Genomic DNA, 27,158 nt, shown 5'->3' with positions numbered 1-27,158 from the left:
TGGGGGCCAGCTGAAAAATGGGGGGGGGCATGGCCCTCTCAGGCCCCTCCCTAGAATCGGCACTGTGGAGAGGGGGGGGGGGGTTGCAGATTAAGTGAAGTGGCTTTGCTGTGTCCTGCTGCACTACTTCTGACCCAGGGCAGTAGGTGGGATACAGGGATGACCTGTCATCCATGAGGAGCTAAGATAAGAGAGAGGGAAGTGTGATGGATGGGAGAGGAGTGAATGAGAATGAAATGGGTGGGAGTGGGTATATGCTTTTTGATTTGACTATCTCCCTGGTAAGACAGAAAAAGCCCTTGGTATATAGATATAGACATAGAAAGACTATGAAAGACATCATATGGAAGGATTCTATGCTAAGATCAATGTCAACAATAGCTGTAGGCTATCTCAGCAAGAAACTACTACCTGTACTTGAAATTTAATTATATTACTGAAAATCCAATCCTAATCCAGATGTCAGCAAAAATCCTTGGGATCACCCACTGATCTCTCTGTCTCAAAAATAAATTAATTAAATTAAATAAAAATAACAATACATATATACATATACCAAGGCTTTTTCCCCCTTACATGGGAGGTAGCCAAAAAGGAAAAGACATAAAATCATTCCTACCCATTCCATCCCTGAATACACTCCACATCCCTCCACCCTCCCTCTTATCTTAGCACCTCCTGGATGACGGGTCATCCCTGCACCTTGTCCACTGCCCTGGGTCAGAAGCAGTGTCGCAATAATAATATAATAAAATAAAATAATTCAATAACATAATTAAGTAAATAGATAATCTGTTGTACAAATGTAAGTCAGTTTCTGTCACAAGCTGGTAGGAGAAAAATGAGGGTAGTAATTGTGAGTTGTCAGATTTTCTTAATTAAAATGAAGGAAAGATAGCTGAAGAATAAAGAGAGATCATGGGCCCAGTCCAAAGACTTGAATGTCAACTCTGAACTGGACCTCCTATTTACAGCGCTTCTCAGCCTTTTCATTCCAATCCAACTTTTAGGAATCTAGAATATCATTATGCCCCCTGAAACCCTTTTTCCCTCCTAACAACTCTTCCTCCAAATAAATGATGAAAATCAAAATGCAGGGAGAAATTACCCTTCTTGTACTTAATGGTTGACTGGGTATGGATCACCTTAAATTGTTGTCATGACCCTTTGGTTAAGAACAACTGTCCTAGAGTATTGATGTGATTTGAAGACAAGCAGCGAAGAGTTGACTCTCTCTAATATCTATTTTTCAGGACCACCGCATGCTCAATCGTTGGTTCTACAAAAGTATAATGACTCTGTTTAATGTCATGACTTCCCCCCTTTCTGAGGGCTAGGAAGGGGCCTCCTAATGGAAATCTTCTTGAAGCAGGGAATTTAATGTAGTAATCCCTTACTATAATCTTGCTGCCTGACCTCCACCTTAAGTAGTGGTGGTCTAACCCACATGGCTAGCAAACATCCCAAAAACCTTAGCATAATACTGCCGTACCTGGACTTATCAAGTGTTTTTGTGATTCATCTAAAGTAGTATGAAATTTTGACTGTCCATACCAAAATGTAAATTATTCTATGGCATTCAACTTGTGGTTCAATACAAAATAATTCAACTTTAATCACCATAATGAGGAATATTTCTATCTCAGGAGGAGACCCACCTAAATTGGTAAATCTGTTTCTAATAACCCTGTTTTCATTATCTCCTATTTCTGTATGCAATTCTTCCCTCCCAAGTACTTTCTCTTATTTGTAAGAAGTTTGTAAGCCTACTCATAATATCAAATCAGTCCAATCACCAATGTGACAAAATGCTTTCTGAATGAGTAATGTAAAATTACCGAGACCCAAAATTTTGTTAGACTGCAAAATCTTATCATTAACATAAGGACATAAGGACCAATCATGAGGTGAACAAAGCCATGCTTTGGATGTCAAACAAACAAAAATTTACACAATTGAGGAATGCATGGGAAAAGAACTGGCAGTAATATTTGGCTATACCCGTTGCATTGAGAAATGGCCGTTAGGGCGGAGCACTGGGAGTCCCCCTGTGGTGCCACATATATTTATTTCATAATTTCATTTTATTTTATAATTCTATTTTATAATGTTGCCACTTATAATTATATTATAATTTTTTGTCACACACCACCACTGAAGTAAAAATCAAAGCAATGTTTTCTATACAAAGGTTTCGTTTCCTCGAGTCTAGACATGGCATATGAGGAAGGGAGAGCGACGTTGCCGCTACATCTAATCTCTGGCCCCGCCCCCCTCACACTGCATTCAGAAAACATTACATCCACACGCACGTTCTCGCCATGGATGCCCATGTGTGGCAACACCGGGAAATCTCCTAGCCACGCCTTAGCGGTCATTTCTCGTTGCGCTGACTATAGTGATGAGGTGCAACCTTTGGATGGCTGAAGCAAGATAAAGTGAAAGGAATGTGGATGCTGAAATTGAAAATATGTGAGAATATTTCTACCCATCTTGCTTTGTGGGTAATGACCAAATGAAAGGGTGGATCACAGGCCAAGATAGTATGACGTTCATGAATATTCTTGATACTAATATTGATTGTAATAACGAACTTGTAACAAAAGAATTGCTCACTTACAATTACCTATGACAAAGACTGTCTTAAATCTAATAAAGCTCTTCTGCACATGGCAATTTATCATCTATAACTTGCTATAACCATTTAACTAAATTATTTTCATCTCAAGTTCTGCATTCTTAGGCACACAATACTGAAAGACACATCTCTATTTAATATCAAGTGTTATGATTGAATTTTTTTTTTCTAAACTACTTGCCAAGTCATTTCAGTCAAGAAGAAAATCTTCCATTATTTAAAATGAAATTCATATACAGTAGTAAATATCATGAAGGGGCAAACTGAAAAACATGACCTTATATGGTATGTGATTGAGGCAAAGCATGCACCCACATTAAATGTGCATAAAATACAGGTCCAAAAATCTGAACAGAAGACAACAAAAAGTAAACCGAATCACAATTTTTTCCAGATATTTTGGTGGAGTCCCTGGAAGGGTGAATACTATTCACATCCTGTGTAATCGGGTGTTTTATTTCTCACCAGTAATGCATAAAAGTGTTGAGCAGTGGTTGTAGGCAGAGTTAAAAAAGGCACAAAAATACAAAGCAAGTAGTCTGAGTATTGTACACCTTGGTGCACTGCACACTATCTTCACTTAAACTATTCACTGTTCAGCCAATATGGAATACTGACTACACAAGTTTTATGCTGTCAATGATTTGGGGACTTTAGTAATACCACTATAGACCAGTCAAGCATCATTCTTTTATATTTGAAGACTAATCTCCACTCAAAACAGTGTTCATCAATTTTACCTTCGACTATTCCTTCTTTCTGCTCCCATCCTTAAACTGCTCCATTACCAACTCTATGACTTTGCCTTTTCATCGCAATTGGGATAGAAATACTGGTTATCAGTGATAAAATACAGTGCAGTACTATTTACTGCTTGGTGCTGCACTTCATGATTCACTTTTCATTCACAATAACTATTGATATTTATTACTTATTACACAATTGTTTTTACTTTGTATGTAATACAGTGCAAAATTCCTTAACCCTACTGTACAGTACTGTTCTAGTCATTAAAGGGAATAGATAAAACTGATGGAGAATATCTCTTGGTCTGAGACAGGAGTGAGACATGATGTCATGGAAACAAATCAAGGGGGGGGTTGGGTTTATCTGTTAGCCATGATCCTGCAAGAGGAATGGCAGAGAGGTATTCATCTCTCTGCTCTCCATTTTCAAATCCCATCAACCCTCTCACCTCCACCTGGAGGTATAGCTCCAAACTATTCACTCTATCTCCAAACTGGACCCAAGTTCTCTATCAATCTCAACTTTATCTTATTCACCCATAAGGAGAAGTGGCAAGTGGCAAATGCTCCCCTCTGATGTCTTTCAGCCAGTGACTAAGAAACAGAATTAGAACAATGCAGACAACAGTCCAATATTTCTTTCTACAAAGATCTATGGAGAAGGGGGCACTGTGAGGCTGCAAGTTTCTAGTCAATGAAACTTGAGACAACAGTTATATACTGTAATTTTAACATGGGTTGACTGAAGATTCAGTACGAGAACAAGATGAACAATGTCTAGTGTAATTTAAACATAGGTTGACTGAAGATTCAGTACAAGAATAAGAGAAATGAACAGTGCAATTTAAACATAGACTGACTGAAGGTTCGGTGTGAGAACAAGAGAAATGAACAATGTCTATAGTATAATTTAAACATAGGTTGACTGAAGACTCAGTTCAAGAACAAGACAAATGAACAATATCTAGTGTAATCTAATAGGTTGACTGAAGATTCAGTACAAGAATGAGACAAACAAACAATATCTACAGTGTAATTAAAACACAGGTTGACTAAAGATTCAGTACAAGAATGAGACAAATGAACAATGTCTACAGCAGCATTTCTCAACCAGGGTTCTGCGGAACCCTAAGGTTCTGTAAAGGGTTATCGTAATAATGTAATAGACATCATCCTATCTAATCTATTATTACAATAAAAATGAAATGAAAAAATGGTATATGTGTTGTTGTTTTTTTTGCGCAGGGGTTCTTTGAGACATACAATTTATTTTAAAGGTTACGCAAGGGTAAAAGGTTGAGAAACGCTGGTCTACAGTGTAATTTAAACATAGGTTGACTTTAGATTCAGTACAAGAACAAGACAAATGAACAATTTCAATAGTGGGAAACTTATTTCCATTATTTAATTTTCCAACAGCTTTTGCAATCATAAAACTGATTTCTCTGCTTCAAGTTGCCCAAGTCACCTTCAGTAAAATGCAAACCTGGACACACTTATTTTACACTTCAATGCACATTTCATCACATTGTTATCCATAATTCCAACATTATAAACTGAATAAATGTCCATAAATAATAAAACTCCTATTAGGAACAGGAGTTATATATCAATCTTATTTGCTGTTGTTGTTGTTGTTGTCATTCCCTAGACTGTCTGTCCGAGCAGTCCCGTCTCCCCAAGGAATGCTACAGCCGAAACTGGGTTTTCCCACAAATCCTTTATAGAGTGTATGTTGTGTTGTTTGCGTGCATGATTGTGTATAATGCAGTCTTCCATTATGTGTTGTATGGTATGGGGTGAAGTGTTACATCCTGGGCAGCTGTTCACAATGCGGTCATCCAGCCTCTTCTGGTAGATTAGAAGTGCTGGGTGGTGGCCGCACCGCAATCTGGCCAAGTGGACTCTGTCCTTTCGTGGGAGAGAGGATTCAGAAGGGTGGATATCGGGGCTCTGGCATGCAGCAGTGTGTTGTCTTTCAGTGTGTTAATGGAGCGGTGAGTGATATGATTATGAATATGTTTCCGGAGGCTGGTATTTGGTGGTTGTGGAGGAAGAGAAGAGAGTATTTGTGTGTAATAAAGGTCTTTGGGTGTTGTTTTAATGTTTTAATTGTTTTAATCTTATTTGCTGTTGATAATTACAGCTACCTGTTGTCATGAATCTAACCAAAGTCCTTACAAACTTCTTTGTGTAGTCTGCATTTCATATTCTTAAGCTTTATATGATACTACCCCATAGCCTTAAAAGATAAATACATACATACATACATATACCAAAACCTCCTTTACCCCTTATAAAGGGGTATGCGTGTGGCTGAATAAATAACTAAATAGAAAAAGAAAATAGAATGAAAAATGGGCTGATTACTGAGCACAGTCTGAGTGCCATGGTCATTTGTCTCCTCATTATGATAATGTTCCTTAAAGATTTTGTTGTGGCTGAAGCCCAACAATTTCATTCAATTTTGGACAAGAGCTTGCGTAGAAATAATTAAGAATCAACTAACCCTTCACTATAATGATACACTTAACAGATTTTGTTTTGGCTAATGTCAAATAATTCTATTCAGCTATAACTTGTGCTAATGAGGTGTTAGAGTGAATACCACTCTATAACATATATATAAACCATCTTAAATGCCTGCACATCTTCATATTGTAGTGTCATTCATATTCTCACATTATGCTTGAGACACTCATAAATTAAGAACTAGCACCTGAACTACAAATCTACTGCTACAATGTACTTTATTTCCTGTTAGGTCACCAAACCAAATGCAACATATAAAGCCCAAACATTTTCTTGTATGGAACTGCAACAATATTCATTAGTGATAGAGTGATTATTCTTCACAACTCTAGAAAACTTTTCAATTACAAATGCAATTCCTTCACACTAACATTGGAGAAGTGTTATCCTACCCCAAGGAAGCTCACTGGCCAAGCGGGTGAGGGCGTTGTTACTGGGATGGTGGTTTGAACCCTGCCACCAGCAAAATTGAATTAAAGGCATAGTTCATTGAATTCCATGCTACAAAGTCCTCTGTAAGGGGCACCATCCTAGCCTCCCAATAGGAATTTGTGACATCAAACTGTATCATTGTCATCACCCAAAACCTGTGCATTTATATATCTTGAGGAAACCTCTGAAAACATTTATAATGTTTGTTTTCCAACTGATTAGCTGTTACTCACAAAGAAAGGCAGCCAGACATAGGAGAGGAACATCTAAACTTCCTTTGATTCACTCTCATTATATGCATCCCTTTCGCTCCTTCCTGCTCAAATCATGTAAAAATTGCAAATAATTTCTTCCCTAAGAAAGCAAGATGCTCAAGGCGAATGTTGGCTTGAAGCAAAAGTGCAAAGTGTTAGTGTGGCTGTTTATTTCATATATGGAAAGTGATGATAGATGTGAGCCTAGGTTGAGGCTTATCAGTAATCTGTGATACTGGGATACCACCTCTACTTTAATCTCCTTTACTAATGACCACTTATTTTCCTGATCTTATAACTGAGTTAACATTGTCTTTCTCTTAACTAAGCTAGATTGCACTCTTATTTTTACTCCCATTGCAGTGAATGAAGGAATGGATACCAAGGTTTCACAGAGTTGTTGATGAATAACTTCCAGGGCACAAATGAAAAAAACCATGTCCTGCAGAGTACTGCTCAGACTTCAAGGTCATAACCCTCACCCCTACCACTATCGAAATTGGGGAGCCATTGGTATGGGGCCTGCCTAGACCTTCCACTGTGTAACCACTACTTGGAACAGTCACAGACTCACTCCAAAACCATCCTCATATGAAGTATTAACTGCTGAACTTCCATGCAGTCAATATTTGGGGGGAGAAAGAAAAGAAAAGAAAAAAAAAAGACAAGAAAAAAAGAAAAGACTGTTGACTTCGTACTTCTCATCCAGAAATCCTTTCCACACACCTGTTGCATTTGCTTTAGGCATTTCTACAATAACAATTCCAGTTATGCTACTTTTATCAGCCTGGTGGCAGCTAACCAAATATTGCCTCAACTCTAACCTCCTCAGTCATCACTGTCTGAAATTTCTTTGTCCTCATAACAACCCATTAACTCTTTCAGGTCTTCCAGAGTTGTCTTCCAGTTGTCACTATCTATTCCTTCCTGAAGAAGTTTGGGAACTCTGGCTACAACAAGCCGTGAACCATCTTCATGAAGAGGGCGCAACACCGGCAGAATGCCATTAGTCTGACGAAGGCTGGCTAGAGCTGGAAGGCTACGTACAGCTATAAAAGAATAATTACAAATAAAGAACTTAGCAGATGATTCAACAAGATGACAACTACAAAATATTAAACAAAACTGGAGATGTAAAGTATGCATTCCACATAAATTCTTAGTTTAGAGAAGTAAATTCTTCAAATGAATTGTAATCACTCTTTTCATATTGTGCAAATTAAAAATTATCTACACCTAATCCATTTTGATAGAGATAGTTTTCAGTGAAATGACATGAGTGAGAGTCGATGGTGAAAGTGAGTATGTACTTACCAGGAACCTTCTCTTTAGCTTCCAAGTCAATCAAGCCTCCTATGGTGACCTCCTTGGTAAAGATATGTGGGAAGGGTGGGCTCGTTTTTAAGAGATCTGTAGCTCCTCCCACTATATTCATTATAGAACTTGTACTCTTCTCGTCAACATAATCTCTGTACAGCTGCACTGCTGAAGAATACTTCAGACCTTTTAGATGTCTACTTCCTGACCTAAAAAACCAAATATATATATATATATATATATATATATATATATATATATATATATATATATATATATATATATATATATATATATATATATATATATATATTAATCACAAAGAACCCATAGTCGGAATAAAAGGAAAGTTAGAAGAAAGTATAACTTCTATATTTTGGTTAATAGCTATAGCCCTCTTCAGGAAAGTACTTCCCTGAAGAGGGGGAGATGGGAGGGAGGACATGCCTTTTGAGTTGGCTACGTCCATTATAAGGGGGAAAAAACCCTTGGAATATAGAGAGAAACAAAGGATAGAAATACATACATACATATACCAAAAGCTTTTTCACCCTTACAAGGGAGGTAGCCAAAAAAACAAAGGCATAATGACCATTCACACCCATTCCATCCCCAATATGCTCCACCCTCTAATCTTGGCACCTCCTGGATGGTCATCCCTGCATCTTGTCCACTGCCCTGGGTCAGAAGCAGTGTCGCAAGACACAGCATATCCACAGCAAGGCTGCTTCATAAAATTGGCAACCCTCCTCTCCGTCCTCCCATCCACAAAAGGAGAAGACAGGGAGATATCCTTTCAGGCTGTGTCAAATTTTTCTCACACATACAACCTCCCCACCATCCCCCCACCCATTCCACCTCATCCATATACAACCATTTTCCATTCACCCCTGTCTTTTGTCCTCTCCCATCCTTCCTCTACAGACATTCCCCTCTTCCCCAAAGCCCCTTTTACCCCATCCATCAATCTCACCCTAGGTCACCCCCTCATGTTCACTCCCTCCACATCTGCCTTCCACACCTCTTTTACTAGTCTTTCTTCACTCATTCTTTCCATGTGTCCAAACAATCCCAACACTCTTTCATCCACCCTATCTCCCAACTCCCTTACCACTCCTGTTCTCCTCCTCACCTCCTCATTTCTCACTCTATCCAGTCTAGTAACCCCTATCATACTTCTCAGACATCTCATCTCAAACACATTCAAACTCCTTCTCTCTTCCTCTCTTATGTTCCATGTTTCTGCCCCATATAGTGCTGTTGTCACAATCACTCCTTCATACAGTCTCCTCTTAGCATCCATTCCCAGATTCCTATTCCTCATTACACTTTTTAATCCACCATGGCACTTAGTCACTTCTCTCAATCTACATTCTACCTCTACCTCCACTCCTCCCTTTCCTGCCACATTCGCACCCAAGTATCTAAAACTATCCACTTCCTCCAGTCTCTCTCCCTTAATGCTCACTTCCAGTCTGCTGCCACTTTCACCCCTTGTACATCTCATCACCTTAGTTTTACCCACATTTATCTTCAACCTCCTTCTTTCACACACTCTCCCAAACTCTGTCACTAACTTCCTCAATCCCTCTTCCGATCCTGCTACAAGCGCAGTGTTGTCAGCAAACAACAACTGGCTCACCTCCCACTTTTCTCCATTTTCTTTAACCACTTCCATACGGTGACGCCTACGTAGGCGTCATGAGGAGCAAGTGGGTACACGATGATGCCGACGTCGGCGTCTTGATTATATTTATTGTAGTCGTACCTACGTAACTTCCATTCTCTCTAAACTGGCTTCATCATATTTTCTATGGTTATCAAAATTCACGGGTGAAAGAGAACGAACGATTGAGCACTGACTTTATCTTTTATAATGCGATTATCATGATGCAACATCGCACGTCGGGCAGCTAATGTTCCCAGACGTGTAATGTGCCCCGGAGTGAAGAGATTAACCATCTCCAATCCCTGACCCACCACCCTTGCATTTCCCTCTTGCACCATCCCATCCATGTATAAGGTGAACAGCCAAGGCGACATAACATCCCTGATGAAGTCCCACATTTCCCTCGAACCACTCACTCTCTCCATTTCTAATCCTGACACATGCTCTACTACTCTCATAAAAACTCTTGACTGCATACATACATACCAAAGGCTTTTTCCACCCTACATGGGAGGTAGCCAAAAAACAAAGGCATAAAATCCACTCCCACCTATTCTATCCCCACACACTACACTCCCATTCACCCTACTCCCTCCCTCTTATCTTGGCTCCTCCTGGATGATGGGTAATCCCTGCATCTTGCCCACTGCCCTGGGTCAGAAGCAGTGTCGCAAGACATGGAACATCCACAGCAAAGCCACTTCATTAAAATGATGACCCTCCTCTCTGTCCCCTCACGCAGAAAAATAGAAGACAAGGAGAAATCTCATCGGGCTGCACCAAATTATTTTTTCACACATACTCTCTCACCTCGCATCCCCCATCCACTCCTTTTCATGCATCACAGCATCATCCATGCACAACCATTCTCCATTCACCCCTATTTTCTGTCTTTTCCCATCCTTCCTCAACAGACATTACCCTCTTTCCCAATGCCCCTTTTACCCCATCTATCCATCTCATCCTTGGTCGCCCCTTTATGTTCACTACTTCTACCTCTGCCTTCCACGTCTCTTTTACTAATCTTTGTTCACTCATTCTTTCCATGTGTCCAAACCATCCCAATACTCTTTCATCAACCCTATCCCCCAACTCCCATGAGAGGCAAACCCATTTTTGGAGCATAAGGTTTTACAAGGAACAGTATTAGAAAAAAGATGTTTCTGTAATTTTCAGATTTTTTATCAAAAAATTACAAAAATATCTTACTTCTTATACTGTTCCTAGTAACACTTTATGTTCCAAAAATGGGTTCGCCTCTCATCAGTGTCACATGAGTCCTTTACCTTCTTCTTGATGAGTGACTGCACATCCTTATAATAATCACTATTACTCGGAGTTTCATGAATTGGAAACTCAGCCCCACAGTGACTGGCAACAGTCATGACCCTCAGACCCTACCAAAGATCTCTCTAGAAGAAACTTTCAAATGTTGTCTCTGTTGTATTTGTGTGAGTGTTTTTTTGTCACTACCTTTGAGTAGCGGCCTTGCTGTGGATGTGCTGTGACTTGCAACACTGCCTCTGACCCAGGGCAGTGGACAAGGTGCAGGGATGACTCGTCATCCAGGAGGTGCTAAGATAAGAGGGAGGGTGGAGGGGAGTGGAGTGTATTTAGGAATGGAATGGGTGGGAATGATTTTACGCCTTTTTCTTTTTGGCTACCTCCCTTGAAAGGGGGATAAGCCTTGGTATATGTATGCATGTATGTACCTTAGAGTAGTAGGTGGAGAGGTACAATCCTCAATAGTATGCTTTCCTTAAGTGAAAAAGTGGAGGAAATACAGTTGAAGCTGATAGAGAGATCTTGGGCCCAGTTCTGAGACCAAGTGTCAGCCCCCTGTGGCTGCAACTTCATGGTATGGTACCATCCTTTGCAGGTGCTCATCACTGATCCATATGCAATTATTCCCTCCCATCTATGAACTTGACAATGCCTACCTCATCAATTGGTTGTTGCTTACACCTCTGAGAGCCATAAACTCCGCTACCACTGACATGTCTTCATCTGCTGAAACTCCCAGTACAGGGGTCAATCTTGGGCCTTTATTTTCTATTAACCAATCAAAAAGATACTGGTCTTCTCCCAAGCCAAGTGGAGCTGCAATGTGACTGCTTACCACCTGTAATGCAATACATCATGTAAATAATCATCCTCACTATAAGCCTTGTCATTATTGTTACCTGTTCACCAGCACCTTGTCCTTTAAAACAACTAGTACCTTTGGTGGAGTCTTACCTTGCGCCCAAGTGGAGTAAGGAGTCCCGCAATGTGGGCAAGTGGGAGTGCCGTCCTTTTGGTGCGATAACCGGTAGATATGGTCTCAAGTAGGGATGCAAGAATGCCGCTACTGTGATATGCAGAGTCTAGCTGCAAATCAAAGTAAGTTCTATATTAAAAAACTTACCAAATATCAAAAGTAATTAAGATAAAACAAAGATTTTATAACTACATAAGAGCACAATGGAGATTCAAAACTAAAAATTAAACAGACCATTGAGTAAAGAGAAATACAGATTCATAAGCTGAAACAATAAGTAACAAAGATGTTTTTGCCCATTAAATGGAAGGTGCATGAACAAATCAACTAAATACATTCAATCACTTCTCCCTATCTCCTGCCACTACTTGGGTAAAAAACAGACACTTACACTCGGCTAACCACCATTATCTTTCCAAGCATATTCCATAATCTTAATCCAACCTTTCAAATAAACTGTGACAACAGACTATAACTGCCCCACATGAAACCACTATACAGAAGATAGAGCTCCTAATGCTACACTGTCCTACACTCACCCTTTCCAGACAGCACAAGAGGTGCCAAGATGTGAGGGAGGGAAGAGGGTGGAGGGGAGTGGAATACATAGGGAATGGAATGGGTGGGAGTGGTTTCTATGCCTTTTTCTTTTTGGCTACCCCCTGTGTAAGGGGAAAAAGCCTTGGTATATTTACGTATGTAACACTGAGTGACTTTTGGGCTGACCCAGTGGCTGTGACTGGCCTCCTAAGGGCTGTAAGTCTCCTGCAAGAGAGAACTAGGGCAAGGGAGTGGTTGACTGATTCATGTAGTAGTGTCCAAAAGGAAAACTGGAAGAGTTTTGGATTGGAATGTTTTTAGAGGACAGGATGGCAAAATGTTTTATAATCATCTCTCATTTACCACTCCTACGACTCCATCTCTTATTTCATGACTAAAGACTAATTTCCAGCCAAAAAAGAATACTGATAACTTTTAACTTCTATTATCATTCCTTTCTCCTATTTTTCTTAAGTCTTTCCTATACCACCTTTTAAAACTCCAATTCTTCAGCATGATATTGTCTTCAGGAAAAGAAACATTACTACAGATAACTAAAAAAAAAAAAAAAATCAACCTCTTCTTGTCTCATGCTCCTGAGGTAGGGAAATGAGAATGGTGCCACTACATCCTATGCATGTGACTAACTGGTGAAGAACAAGAGACTGGGGATTTCCCGTTCTGCATTTTTCTCCTATGAGGACCTGAAGCATGTTTCAACTCAGCCACCCTGTTACATGGGGGTGGAAGGCCACTGGCATATACATTACCAAGAACAAAATAACAGCTGCCCAGGATGTAACACTTCACCCCATACCATACAACACATAATGGAAGACTGCACTATACACAATCATGTACGTAAACAACACAACATATGCTCTATAAAGGATTTGTGGGAAAACCCAGTTTCGGCTATGGCATTCCTTGGGGAGACGGGACTGCTCGGACAGACAGTCTAGGGAACGACAACAACAACAACAACAACAAAATCTACAAAGAATAATCCCATAATGAGAACAGTAACATACCTGGAAATCTAAAAAGGGAAAGGAGATGGGATCCGCTGATGTTTTCCATGGGTGGTGCCTCAAATGAAGGGGCAAAAACATGCTGGAAAACTTGGATAATTCTGCATAGGCCTGAAAAAATATTGGAAGCATGTCATAATAATGAAACATACAGAAAGCATTAGTAGTCTAAAACAGAGTGCCTGAATGTACATGATAACCAAAATTAAATAAACAAGTGATTTGATACATTCATTAATGGAAAAATACTCTTATATACCTAACATACATAATTCATACATATACCAAAGGATTTTTCCCCCTTACAAGGGAGGTAGCCAAAAAGGAAAAGGCATAAAAACACTCCCACCCATTTCATCCCTAAATACACTCCACACCCCTCCCACCCTTCCTCTCATCTGAGCACCTCCTGGATGACGGGTCATCCCTGAACCCTGCCCACCGCCCTGGGTCAGAAGCAGTGTCGCAAGACACAGTACATCCACAGCAAGGCCGCTTCATTTAATCGGCGACCCCCCCTCTCCGTCCCCCTTTGCATATAAGGAGAGGACGGGGAGAAATCCCTTCGGGCTGCGTCAAAATTTACTCACACATACTACCCCACCCCCCACCCCCCCGCCCATTCCTCCTCATGCAGTCACAACATCATCCATATACAACCATTCTCCACTCACCTCTGTCTTCCGTCCTCTCCCTTCCTTCCTCAACAGACATTCCCCTCTTCCCCAAAGCCCCCTTCACCCCATCCATCCACCTCATCTTATATACCTAACATACATAATTCATACATATACCAAAGGATTTTTCCCCCTTACAAGGTGCCAAGATGTGAGGGAGGGAAGAGGGTGGAGGGGAGTGGAATACAGGGGTGAATAATTCTACATTACAGGGGTGAATGGAGAATGGTTGTATATGGATGATGTTGTGATGCATGAGGTGGAATGGGCAGGGGGATGGGGGGGTGAGGTAGTATGTGTGAGCAAAACTTGACGCAGCCCGAAGGGATTTCTCCCCGTCTTCTCCTTTATGCATGGGGGGACGGGGGGTCGCCGATTTAATGAAGCGGCCTTGCTGTGGATGTGCTGTGTCTTGCGACACTGCTTCTGACCCAGGGCAGTGGACAAGGTGCAGGGATGACCCGTCATCCAGGAGGTGCTAAGATAAGAGGGAGGGTGGAGGGGTGTGGAGTGTATTCAGGGATGGAATGGGTGGGAATGATTTCATGCCTTTTCCTTTTTGGCTACCTCCCTTGTAAGGGGGAAAAAGCCTTGGTATATGTATGTATGTACAAGGCATAAAAACCATTCCCACACATTCCATCCCTACTACACTCCACTCCCCTCCACCCTCTACCCTTCCTCTTATCTTGGCACTTCCAAATATGCATTATTTTCAAGACCAATAAATTCCGTATCAAATCAAATACTCTCAGACATGAACCCAAGAGGAAATTCCCCCCATGACACAGAACACAAAGATGCAAACATGGAAACATGGAGAATTCACATAACCTGTTTTTATTCTATACCATTCCATTCCTTTATACATTGCCCCATATCAGATGTGAAAGTTTTATGCTGTCAATGTTTAAGTATTTCAGTAACACTTATACAGACCACAGTAATGTAGAATCATTTCATAATTGGAGACTAAAATAAGAATACTGCTCCCTTTTCATTTCTAGTACCCCTACTTTCCCCTCCTTTACAACCTTCACGACTCCACCTCTTTAGAACAATACTGTTCCCATGGACACAAGCAATGGTTATCAGCAGCAGAATACTATATATTCCTCTACACATACATATGAGCTTCCTTTGCATACACCTTTGATAATCAGAAGAATTTCCTCTCCCGTTTTACATCATCAGCATCTTCCAAAAAGACTTCCTGTCAACCCAAAGAAATGATTTCTTCAAATCCTTTAACAAGTCATTTTCATAATACCTTTCACTAATTAGTTTTAGGAAAAAGATCTGGTCTAAACAAACACTTTCCAAAAACCCTCTTCATTCCTTCATATTTCATGGAGTTTTACTGCTACTCTCTGTCAAGGACGTGTACCATGGGGGCTGGCACTTTCCTCATTTTCTAATAATTACCCAGTTAACAGACTTATTGCCTTATAATCTAAACATACATACCACTTCCTTTCAAGTACAACCACAACACAATATTTCATAAGTCTTGCTGCACTGCTCAACTCGGGCAATGGGTTGGGGGTAGGAATGTTCCTTACCATCCTTAAATATCTCCTTCACCATTTCCATCATTCACTCTTCAGTGCAATAATGTCCCCAAAAATACAAGTGTATATTATTGGTGATGAAATACAAATTCCTCTGTTATCTTTCTATCACATATCAGCCTCCCTCATGCAATATATGACCTGTTATGCCATAAATCTATTGAATCTAGGGGGTTCCCTTTCATTTACAGTTATGGGCTCTGGACTACGTTATTGCCTTAGCTCCTCATGTACAACACAACAAGCCAGACACCTGCCTCTAGAAGCATATCCATAACTATATCACTTACTGCGCCAGACCCCTTGATATCCTTCACTCTGAATCCTCTCTCCCCTGAAAGGACAGAGTCCACCTGGCCAGACTGCAATACAACTACCATCTAGCCCCTCTAAGAACAAAACATAAGAACATAAGAATGAAGGAGACTGCAAGAGACCATAAGGCCTACACTAGGCAGCTCTGTATCCATCACCACCTGTTATCCCCATCCATAAAGTTGTCTAATCGTTTCTTAAAACAACTGATAGTTTCAGCGCTTACTACATGGTTACTAAGTTTATTCCATTTGTCAACCACCCTAATAGTAAACCAATTCTGGCCTATTTCCTTTTTAAATCTAAATTTGTCCAGTTTATAACCATTACTGGGAGTCCTGCCCTGTTGTTTTAATATGATGACCTTGTTTGCATCACCCTTGTTAAAGCCTTTGATCCACTCGAACACAGGAGAGGCTGGATGACTGTATTGCAGACAATTGCCCAAGATGTAACACTTCACCCCATACAACACATTATGGAAGATTGCATTGTACACAGTCATGCACACCAACAATACAATATACACTCTTCAAAGGATTTGTGGGAAAACACCATTCCAGCTGTGGTGTTCCTCAGGGAAGGACTGCTCAGCCAGACAGTCTACGGAACAACAACACAAGCCATACCCATAACACTTACCTGTAGAGTTGATGCTAGGAGAAGACTGTTATCTTGTACATCTGTAATCTTTAGATGTGGAGGTGACAAGGCTATAGTAAACACAGTCTTGTGTTCATACTCATCATACAAATGCTGCAGAGTATTCCATGTAACACCACCCATACCATTGTGAATATCTGCCAGCACCTGAAAACCCTGGAAAGAAGTCAAAATGATTATTTATCAAAAGTCATTCTAATCAGTACTTTCAAGAAAAACTTAACACTACATCACCACCAAGCAGAAATACATTAGAATATCAAAAAAGTTTCAGCAAATTTCAACAAAATCATATTGGAACTCAAAACAGGTATGTTGCCAAGCCATTCAGGTACACCAGGAACCTAAAAAAAAAAGTAGCTGCAAGTGACGGTCCTAGATGATGGATGGCAGGGAGAATCATCTCATTACCACCCTCATTCAAACCTTATCGACACCATCACCTTCTGGAGGTACAGTTCCAAGAAACTGGTTCTCAGTCTCTGATCTGGACTAAACATCTCTGTTAGTTGTAACTATATTCCATTCAACTTTTCACATAAGGAGAATTGATGACAGTAACTACTCCCTTCCATGTTGGTGGTATAGAAATAGTCCCATACTAGTACAAATCAAATACTACTTTCATGGGGACATGGGTTTCAAATCAGTGAACCTCAAGGCAACAATTATCATATCATTACTATGGTAAGATTCATTTTCAATTTATGAATGGTCACAATCCCCCCTCATTTGGCATATACATGTCTGTTTAATAGAGTTTATGATGTGGTAATATTGATCACCCAACGCTTTATGTACATGCCATTCTACAGAGTATATTTACACACATGCACACACAGCTACACATCATTTTGTCTATATTAGAGAAAACCTCTAGTCCTAGAGGAATGACACTATTTTTTGTATTGCAACTATCCCTCTGTTATACATGTTCCCCATAAGATTGTTCTGTACCACTTGAGTATATATTTTCTTTTTTGCCTCTGTCCCTTGTGGTAGGGGGAGGAAAGAATTCTACCAAGTTTCCCATGCGGGTTGTAAAAGATGGTTAACCCATTCAACTCCGATGACAAGATGTCTTGTCATTTGGTCAAATAAAACAAAAAATCATAAAACACCAAAATGTTTGATCAAACACCAGAAAAATATGACGTCAGTCCTCGCTTCGCTGCGAGCGAAGCGAGGACTGACGTCATATTTTTCTGGTGTTTGATCAAACATTTTGGTGTTTTATGATTTTTTGTTTTATTTGACCAAATGACAAGACATCTTGTCATCGGAGTTGAATGGGTTAAAGTGAGACAGAGTGCCGTGACTCTGTAAAGTTATCCTATGAGAACTCAAGACATAAGAGGGTCTGGGAGGAGATTTCCAAACAGAACCCTATAATTTAGGTCATTAAATGTGTGTGGTTGTGGTACAGATGAGAGTAAAAGGGAAGAGATAGCCAGTATGGTTGTGAGAAGGATGATGGATAAGTTGGCATTAAGTGAAACTAAGTTGAAAGGGAAGGATGTCTTAAGTTTGGGAGTGTTGTGGGGAGGGTGTCAGACATGGTGGAGGGGTTGACTGCTGGTAAGTGATGAGATAAGAGTGTGGTGGAACAGAAGAAATTATCTTCAAGGTTAGGATGTAGAAGTGAGAAGAGTGTAGAGGAAAGAAAGGCTTTTAGGATAGAATTAAATGAGTGCTTAGAGAGTTTTGGGAAGAATGTCAATGTAGTAGTTTTGGGAGATCTCAATACTAGAGTAGGAGATGAACCAATAGATGGAGTGGTTGGGAAGTATGGAGTGCCAGGTAAAAATCATAATGGTGAGATGATGGTGATGTGTTTAGATAGTTGATGATATCTTACACATTTCTTAAGAAAAAAGTCAAGCATAAGTACACATGGGAGAGGGTGGTGGATGGAAGGGTGGTTGAGAAGGCATTAATGGACAATGTAGTGGTAACTAATATGATAGAGTACTGGATGTCCATGTTCTTAAGGGAGAGAGTGGGGGAATGTCAGATAACTTTTTGGTGGAAAGTAAATTGAAATTGGAGGCTAGGTGGAGAAAAAGGAAAATGGTGAAAGTAGACATGTGCTTAGAGTGAACCTTTAAAATGAGAGGGAAAAGGAGCAGGAGGTGGGACTGGAAGAGGAATGGGGGTGTTTCAATGAGGAAGTGACAAGGTGTGCAAAGATGGTTTGTGAAATGAAGAAGATAGGAGGGAATAGAAAGAAGGGTAGTGAGGGGTGGGAAGACGAAGTGAAGATGGTAATAGAAGAGAATAAGTGAGCATTTTGGGATTGGTTGCAAAGTAGGAGTCGGGAAGCATATGAGAGGAGACGAATCAAGTAGAGAAGAAAAGGTAAAATGTGCTGATGAAGAGATGATAATAGAAGAGATGGCAGTAAGAGGAAGACGGGCAGAGTATTTTAGGGAGTTGTTCAATGTGAAGGAGGAAAGGGTGGGAAGGTAGTTGCAGTGGGAAGCACTAAGAAAATAGCAGTGATGAGGGAAATGGAGGTGAAATAAGAAAAGATGAGAGAAAGTAAGGCACCTGGGTTAAATGGGTGTCATGCGGAGTGTCTAAAAAAGGAAGTACAGCGATGGTGGACTAGCTAATGAGGTTGTTTAAACTCTTAAATTTGAGTCAAATTCTCACATGCATTGGATGCCTGAGGCATGATGATTGATGCATCACAATACTCGCATTACAAGATATAAAGCCACTGTTGTATTACTCATTCTCTTTCACAGAAAATGGTATCAAGCCAGTTCACAGAATTCAGTGGTCAGGAAGTTAATGACAGAGTTTGGGAAGGTGTGCAAAAGAAAAAAGTTGAAGATAAATGTGGGTAAAAGTAGGATGATGAGATATACAAAGAGAGAGGATGGCAACAAAATGGAAGTGAATAAGGGATTAAAGGGATCAAGGGATTAACCACTTCCATACAGTGACGCCTACGTAGGCGGCATGAGGAGCAAGTGGGTACTCGATGATGCCGATGTCGCCATCTTGATTATATTTATTATAGTCGTACCTACGTAACTTTCATTCTCTCTAAACTGGCTTCATCATATTTTCTATGGTTATCAAAATACATGGGTGAAAGAGAATGGACGATTGAGCACCGACTTTATTTTTTATAATGCAATTACTATGACGTAACATCGCATGTCGGGCAGCTGCTGCTGCCAGACGTGTGATGTGCCCCGGAGTGAAGAGGTTAAGGGATTAAGTGAATAAAGGGAAAGAGACTGGAGGAGTGAACATGAGGGGGCGACCAAGGATGAGATGGATGGATGGGATGAAAAGGGCATTGGGAAAGAAGGGGATGTCTGTTGAGGAAGGGAAAAGATAGGGGTGAATGGAAAATGGTTGTGTATGGATGATGCTGTGATGGATGGGAGTTGATGAGGGAGTATGTGTGAATGATATTTTTGATACTGCCCATAGGGATTTTTCCCCATCTTCTCTTTTTCTGCATGAAGGGACAGAGGTATTGGGTTGCTGGTTAAATAAAGCAGCCTTGGTATGGATGTGCTGTGTCTTGCTGCCCTGTTTCTGACCCAGGGCACTGGGCAAGATTCAGGGATGACCCGTCATTCAGGAGAAGCCAAGAAAAGAGGGAGGGAGTGATGGTGAATGGGAGTGGAGTATGTGAGGATGAAATGGGTGGAAGTGGATTTATGCCTTTGACTTTGGCTACCTCCCTTGTAAGGGTTATACATATGTATGTAACAAAAGGGAGACTGTTTTATCGTAATGTAATGCTTCAAACTCATTCATTTTCGAAAGACTGGTCTGTCTCCAAGGATTTTCTGAGCCAAAAATACAACAATTTCAGCCTCTGTGACAGGTCACAATAAATCATGGTGTCCAATTTGATTAGCAAAATGATTAGTTTCTTCCACTACATACATACATATACCAAGGCTTTTTCCCCCTTACAAGGGGGGTAGCCAAAAAGAAAAAGGCATAAAATCATTCCCACCCATTCCATCCCTGAATACACTCCACACCCCTCTTATCTTAGCACCTCTTGAATGACAGGTCATCCCTGCACCTTGTCCACTGCCCTGGGTCAGAAGCAGTGTCGCAAGACACAGCACATCCACAGCAAGGCCGCTTCATTAAAACGGCGACCCCCCCTCTCCGTCCCCCCATTGCATAAAATGAGAGGAAAGAAATTAAGAGAGGAAGAGGAGGCAAATCAAGTAGAGACGAAAAGGTAAAAGGTGCAGATGGAGAGATGATAATGGAGGAGAAGGCAGTAAGGGGAAGATGGGCAGAATATTTTAGGGAGTTGCTAAATGTGAAGGAGGATAGGGAAGGAAAGATAGCTGCAGTGGGAAGTGCAAAGAAAATGAGAGTGAGGAGTGAGGAGAATGGAGGAGAAATAAGGAAGGATGAGGTGAAGGCAGTTGTTAAGATGATGAAAGCAGGTAAGGCACCTGGTCTGGATGGATGCCATGCGGAATGTCTGAAAAAGGGAGGTACAGTGGTGGTGGACTGGTTGGTGAGGTTATTTAATGTTTGCTGGAGAGAGGGTAGAGTGCCAGAGGACTGGAGGAGTGCCTGTATAGTTCCTCTTTACAAGGGAAAAGGGGACAAGTGTGAATGTAATAGTTTCAGAGGGATTAGCTTGTTAAGTGTAGTTGGGAAGGCTTATGGGAGGATCTTGATTGAGAGGATTAGGAGAGGAACAGAAGGAGTAATTAGTGAGGAACAGTGTGGATTTAGGACAGGTAGAGGTTGTGTAGATCAGATCTTTGTGGTAAGACAGATATGTGAGAAAGCTATAGGAAAGGGGAAGGATGTTTTTTGGGCTTTTATGGATCTGGAAAAGGCTTATGATAGGGTAGACAGGAAGGCACTGTGAGAGGTTATGCAGATATATGGGATGGGAGGAAAGCTTCTGGGAGCTGTCAAGAGTCTTCCACTACACCATCAATAGTTCTCTTGTCAACAGACTGAAAAACTCAAAAAAAGTCGTTTATGTTGAGTCACCATCATGAGGAATCCCTAGATTTCCCATGAATAGGAGATGTGGAGGGGGTGGAGGCATGTGTACGACAACATATGGTGACACCAAGATCTTGCTTCCTCCTCCTCTTCCTCTTCTCTATCCTCACTTGAAGAATAATTATCAGACGAACTTTCATCAGACATATCGAAGCTCTTCTCTAGAGCTAGACATCTTGGGTGTAATTAACAGAAAAAAAAAAAAAAAAAAAAAAAAAATTCCAGCAGGAATAGGTCAAACAAAACAACTGTGTACGTCCTATTTGACAACTATCAGATGACTAGTTACCATGGAAATGCTGTGGTAGACATCACTGTCAGAGGTACGAGTCATTGAGTATATTTGTCTGATGTTCATAGAGGCACGCAATGGCTCAGAAGCAACAAATAAACTTATTTGCAGCTAGTTTTTGAAGGTTACCTTTTTGCCAAGCTAACTTGTCAGAGACTGTAATTAACAATTTGGGTAAAAACAAGTTATCTATGTCCTCCATCATATTCAAAAACTAATTGGGTGAGCTTTACTATCAAATTCAACCTCTGATATTATATCTAAGTCATCTAGCCTTAGCAAGTTACCTGCAAGTTTCCACAACCTTCTGCCAGTATCCTTATCCTGTCTGCAATATCTTCAGCAACATCATCTTTCTTTGAGTCTTCGACTCCAGCCTGAAACCCCCAGCGCACCTGGGACCCCTCAGATGCAATGCTGTCATGCCATATCCCTTCTAGCTCATATATGGCTTTTGTATGAAGATGTGGGCGCAAAAAGTCGGACCAGACATTAATCTTTTTAGTGAGATCATAAACCTTTTGGAAAGAAGCTGGTACACATGGAGATGGGTTGCCACTTTGAGATGAATCATCTGGAAAGAAAACTTTGACTAAATACAGTTTTCATGCTATATAGTGCAGCAGTAGGCGTGAACCAACTCTGCCTGTAAAGCACTGTTCTGATTGGCACAAAACCATTGTGTTTGGGGAAGGGCACTCATACTGAAAGTTTTCTTTAATTTTTATTTATTGATTTTTTTGCTACTATTAATTAGCAATGCTGTGCATTTTCTTCAGGTTCTGGAGCTGTTAATAAATTGGGTACTACACTGCTGGGCCAATTCAAATACAGTTTAACCCTTACATACATAAAAAGTCAAGCAACTATCTTCAGCAAAATCCTTGTCATATCTATGTGAATACTACCTATTTACCACAGACCTCTTCCCTCTTATAGCAGAGGTAGCCGGCCAAGACATGAGCACATCCTCACCCATCCCATTCCCATCCATCACCCACTTGTTTCTCTTCTATCTTAGCTCCTTGTGGATGAAGGGTCTTCCTTGTCTCCTGCCCACTACCTTATATCTACCAATGCCAGCTATTCACTTTGTGAAGGAGAATATTTATATCAATCAATCCAGTGCCCTTGGTCTCTTTTGCAAGAAACCTACAGCCTTCAGGTAACTAGGAACAGTTATATAATACCTCCAAACATACTTCTAAACTTACCAGTGCATATGTCCTTGTCTTCATCTCTGGCCTCATAATACCCAAAGTCTTCCTCCTCTAGGTCCTTCAAGTATTCATTCTTTTCTGCTGCTGGATCCTGTTTGATCAATTCCACATTACCTTCCCAAAGAGCATCACTCGTGCTGATGTCAGGCTTGTGAGGGTTGTACAAGATGCTATTCTTGGACAGTGTGTTAAGACAATCCTTAGCATCGATGCAAAGAAGTCTTGGTGTATATGTCTCTTGCCTCTGCAGATGAGAATACGAATGAAATAAAATCACATAAAGAAGTATGTGTACACTGAATATAATATCCTACATTTCTTTTATGGATATGGTTTTAATGACAAAATATTCTACAAAAGTGGAATACAAAACTGAAAATTCTAACTGAAATCCAGATATCCCTAAACCCCATTTTGTTTTCTAGTTGTTTGTTCTCACTCTCATTGACCTAATTGTGGTACGGTACAAAAGAAAAGAGCTTCATTTGTGTAGGTCCTATCTCTTATTCTTCATATATGATGCATAGCCTTTATTCTAGTTATGGTTTCAGCTTAGAAAATATTGACATTATTCCAGTAGTTTATGCATCTATACAGAAAACTGTATTTCTGTATATTCTTCACAAATATGGTCTTTTACAAATTGTTTTCATGATACCCTAAACAAGATTTTTCTTTGTCAATTTTGTCTTTTGAAATAATAATAATAATAAAATAAATACAGGGATTTCTCAATCTATGCAAGGGATATGTTCCTGAAGTGATTGCATAATGTAAAAATCACATACAATGAACAGTGAAGTTTTACTACTGCTTACTTGACTTTTTACATCATGTTATTCTAAATAATCCATGTAATATGGAAAAATGACTAGGTTTTTTACCTCATGTTATACCAAAATCGCATAATCTAAACACACATAAATCGAGAAATCCCTGTAATAGAAATAAGCATATGGCATGTACTTACATATTGTGTGAGGCCATCCTTAAAAAGATAGTCATGATTGAGTTCTGTGGTTTCACATGGACTATACACAAAGCTTGCTTCCTAGAAAAACAAAAATAAATAATGAGTAAGATGTATAGATTCAATCAATGTTTACGACAATTACAATAGGCTCTTAGACATAGATACTACAAAAAGAGTCACTTGGCTGGTGAAACTCCTTCACTGTTATTTTCCCACAATCTTTTCACAGAAGGTGAGGTAACCACAAATAATTTCTCTCTCTTCCAACTTGCCAACAACAGAAAAGGAATTACAGTCACACAATACAGACAGCTGTTCAACAATTCTTCATGAAAGTTTTTATGGGAGGGACTATGGACCTGGTAGCTCCCATGGTAAAATTTTTAAGCAAAGATTGACCGATACTATATAAACATTATAACATTGGTAACACAAAAAACTAAGATAAAATTCAATACCAACACATACAAAAGCACGTGTTGTTCCTTTCCTGTATACTACAATAAGATAAATACAATTAAGTAAATACACATACAGATCACAACACAAACACTCCATAGCAAAGTGCTACACTTTATATTCTGTTCAACTCCAGCAGACATCAAACCAATTGAGAAATCACTATGAAGACTGACAAAAACTGCACTGGGACACCTACGTTCAGGTCATCATCCTACACTAAAAGAGTACCAACACAGAATCAGCCTGGTAATAGTCACCAAATGCTGAAGATGTAGCCACCACATAGAAGACAAAGTACCTAATATGATGCTACACTGTCCTTTACTCATTTACAGAAGAAAAAGAGGAAGAAGAAGAAGAAGAAAAAGAAGAAGAGGAAGAAGATGAAGACGAGGACAAAGAAGAAGAAGAAGAAGAAGATGGTAATGGCTAGTTATCTGGGGGCCACACTTATGAGAACACCAGAGCAACATATTGAATGATTGACATTCTTCATCTACTTCTAATTCTCCTTTATGTTTCGCTACACCCAATAATTACACAGATGTAAACATCAACACACCTATTGATCCTTATGGGGCTGCTTGTGAATTGAAAGATGGTGTCAACTGTGGAAATGGTTAAGAACCAGATTTAAACAAGGCTTAGAACAGCAAACTGGAACATACTCTCTAAATGGTACATACATATACTAAAGGCTTTTTCCCCTACACAGGGGGTAGCCAAAAAGAAAAAGGCATGGAGACCACTCCCACCCATTCCTTTTCCTATATATTCCACTCCCTTCCACCCTCCTCCCTCCCTCTTATCTTGGCACCTAAAATATGTTCTTCCCATATGGACCTTGGAGTGATAGTAGATTGTAAGCCGAGGTTCCAAGTTCATGTGGTTGACACTGCCCATAAAGCTAGAGATGTTGCAACAAATTTACTTAGACCGACAATATGCCATTCACCATCTTTCATGTTCTCAATTTTCACAACTGACATAAAACCAATTCTTAATTTTGCCTCTTCTGTTTGAAATACAGACTTCATTGGGGACCAGGCATTACTAGCATCAGTTCAACTGCATTGGACAAAGCCAATTATATATGTGTCATATCTCCCATACCCTGCCAGACTACCACAGTTGGATCTTTTCTCAAAGGCAGGATGCTAAGAACAGACCTTATCCAGTACTACAAAATATTTCATCTCTTCCGTGAAACCACATGACCTATTCACCTTGGCGACAACCCAAGATACCATGGGACGGGACACAAATATATAATATTTGTGTCCCACACTTATACAGAACCTCGCAGGAGGTTCTTCTTCTGCCGAGTCATCTTTACTTAGAACTCTTTACCTCCTCACTTCATTGAAGCCCCTTCTTTTGCAAAATTCTAGACACTACTTATAAATATCCTCTATGACACATTTATTATTCCCTGAGCCAAACTCACAAAAAAAAAAAAAAATAAATAAATAAAAAATAACAGAACCATGATACAACATGGAGTCAAGATTTTATATCTGACACACACTTCCTTGGTTTACTTGGAGAAGTTCCGAGGTCAGTCCTCACAGCCATAGTGATCTACTACCAGCCCCAAGACCAAGTCAAACTGCCAAAATTCTATCCCTAATATTTGGCTGGTATGTCAATATTATTCCAGTATCACAGATGCACATTATTCACTTCTTTCATTTTATATTTCACAGACCTATTTGTTGTATGGATTTGTTACATTAGTTAGGTTAGGTTAGGATATATTAGCTTTGGATACACTGGACAATGTTGAATGTAAATTTCACTTCAAATATCCATGTTTGCATGATTCTTGAATTTTACCAGCATGTCAAATTCTTAAGCTGGAATAATAATCCAGTACCAAATGTGTCAATGATCGGTGGCTGTACCAGGTGAGTTTATGAAATCGTGAGTACAACTTATTCCCTAACATTGATCTCATACATTCATATTTAGTCTGTGGTTCTGTTTACACTCTTAACACCCCTTTCATTCTGCAAGCAGCCCCATGAGGACCATTAGGTCTGTTGCTGTTTGCATTTCCTTTGTAAAGTCAAAATCAAATATAAAATCACTTTTAATCTGCAACAGTCAACACACTACATGTACATAACATTGGTCATTGTTCTACAAGTGCACTTGTTACCTTATAGTCTACAATTCTATGTATGAACTAGCTATTCTAGTCATCTGTCTTACCTATACATCCATTTTTTGCTATTTCTAGTTATGAAAACAGTGAGTATAATTTGAAATCAAAGTATCATTAGAATATTATCTGCAGCACCTTATCAACATCTCTTGACTTGTGGTCTATCAATTAATTATTCAAGCATTATCATAATGTCACCAATTATCCCTTACTTGCAAGTTCCACCAGTGTGTACCAACAAAATTGGCATAATGTCCAACTTGCAGAGTTATCAATTCGTGCGTCATGGCAAAATTTGTTTATAATCATCACAGGCACATTTCTTGGAACCATTCGAGAACTTGCTACTTAGATTTGTTTTGATTTTGTCCGCATTAGAT

General features: G+C 39.9%; 1 protein-coding gene across 1 annotated transcript; it reads right to left on the bottom strand.

Moving 5' to 3' along the window:
* Positions 1–27,158, bottom strand: mst (misato mitochondrial distribution and morphology regulator). The gene is made up of 10 exons (XM_076174136.1): positions 26,991–27,158; positions 24,147–24,227; positions 23,171–23,420; positions 22,244–22,530; positions 16,625–16,801; positions 13,420–13,530; positions 11,827–11,958; positions 11,529–11,710; positions 7,917–8,128; positions 1–7,651 (listed from the first exon to the last, which is right to left on the bottom strand). The coding sequence occupies exons 1-10, from the start codon at positions 27,063–27,065 to the stop codon at positions 7,431–7,433; spliced, it is 1,728 nt and encodes a 575-aa protein (XP_076030251.1). The 5' UTR covers positions 27,066–27,158; the 3' UTR covers positions 1–7,430.

The sequence above is a fragment of the Oratosquilla oratoria genome, chromosome 35 (assembly GCF_046742065.1).
Source record: "Oratosquilla oratoria isolate Oo_2021 chromosome 35, ASM4674206v1, whole genome shotgun sequence".
Classification (NCBI taxonomy): Eukaryota; Metazoa; Arthropoda; class Malacostraca; order Stomatopoda; family Squillidae; genus Oratosquilla; species Oratosquilla oratoria.
This window is presented reverse-complemented; position numbering and strand designations above follow the sequence as displayed.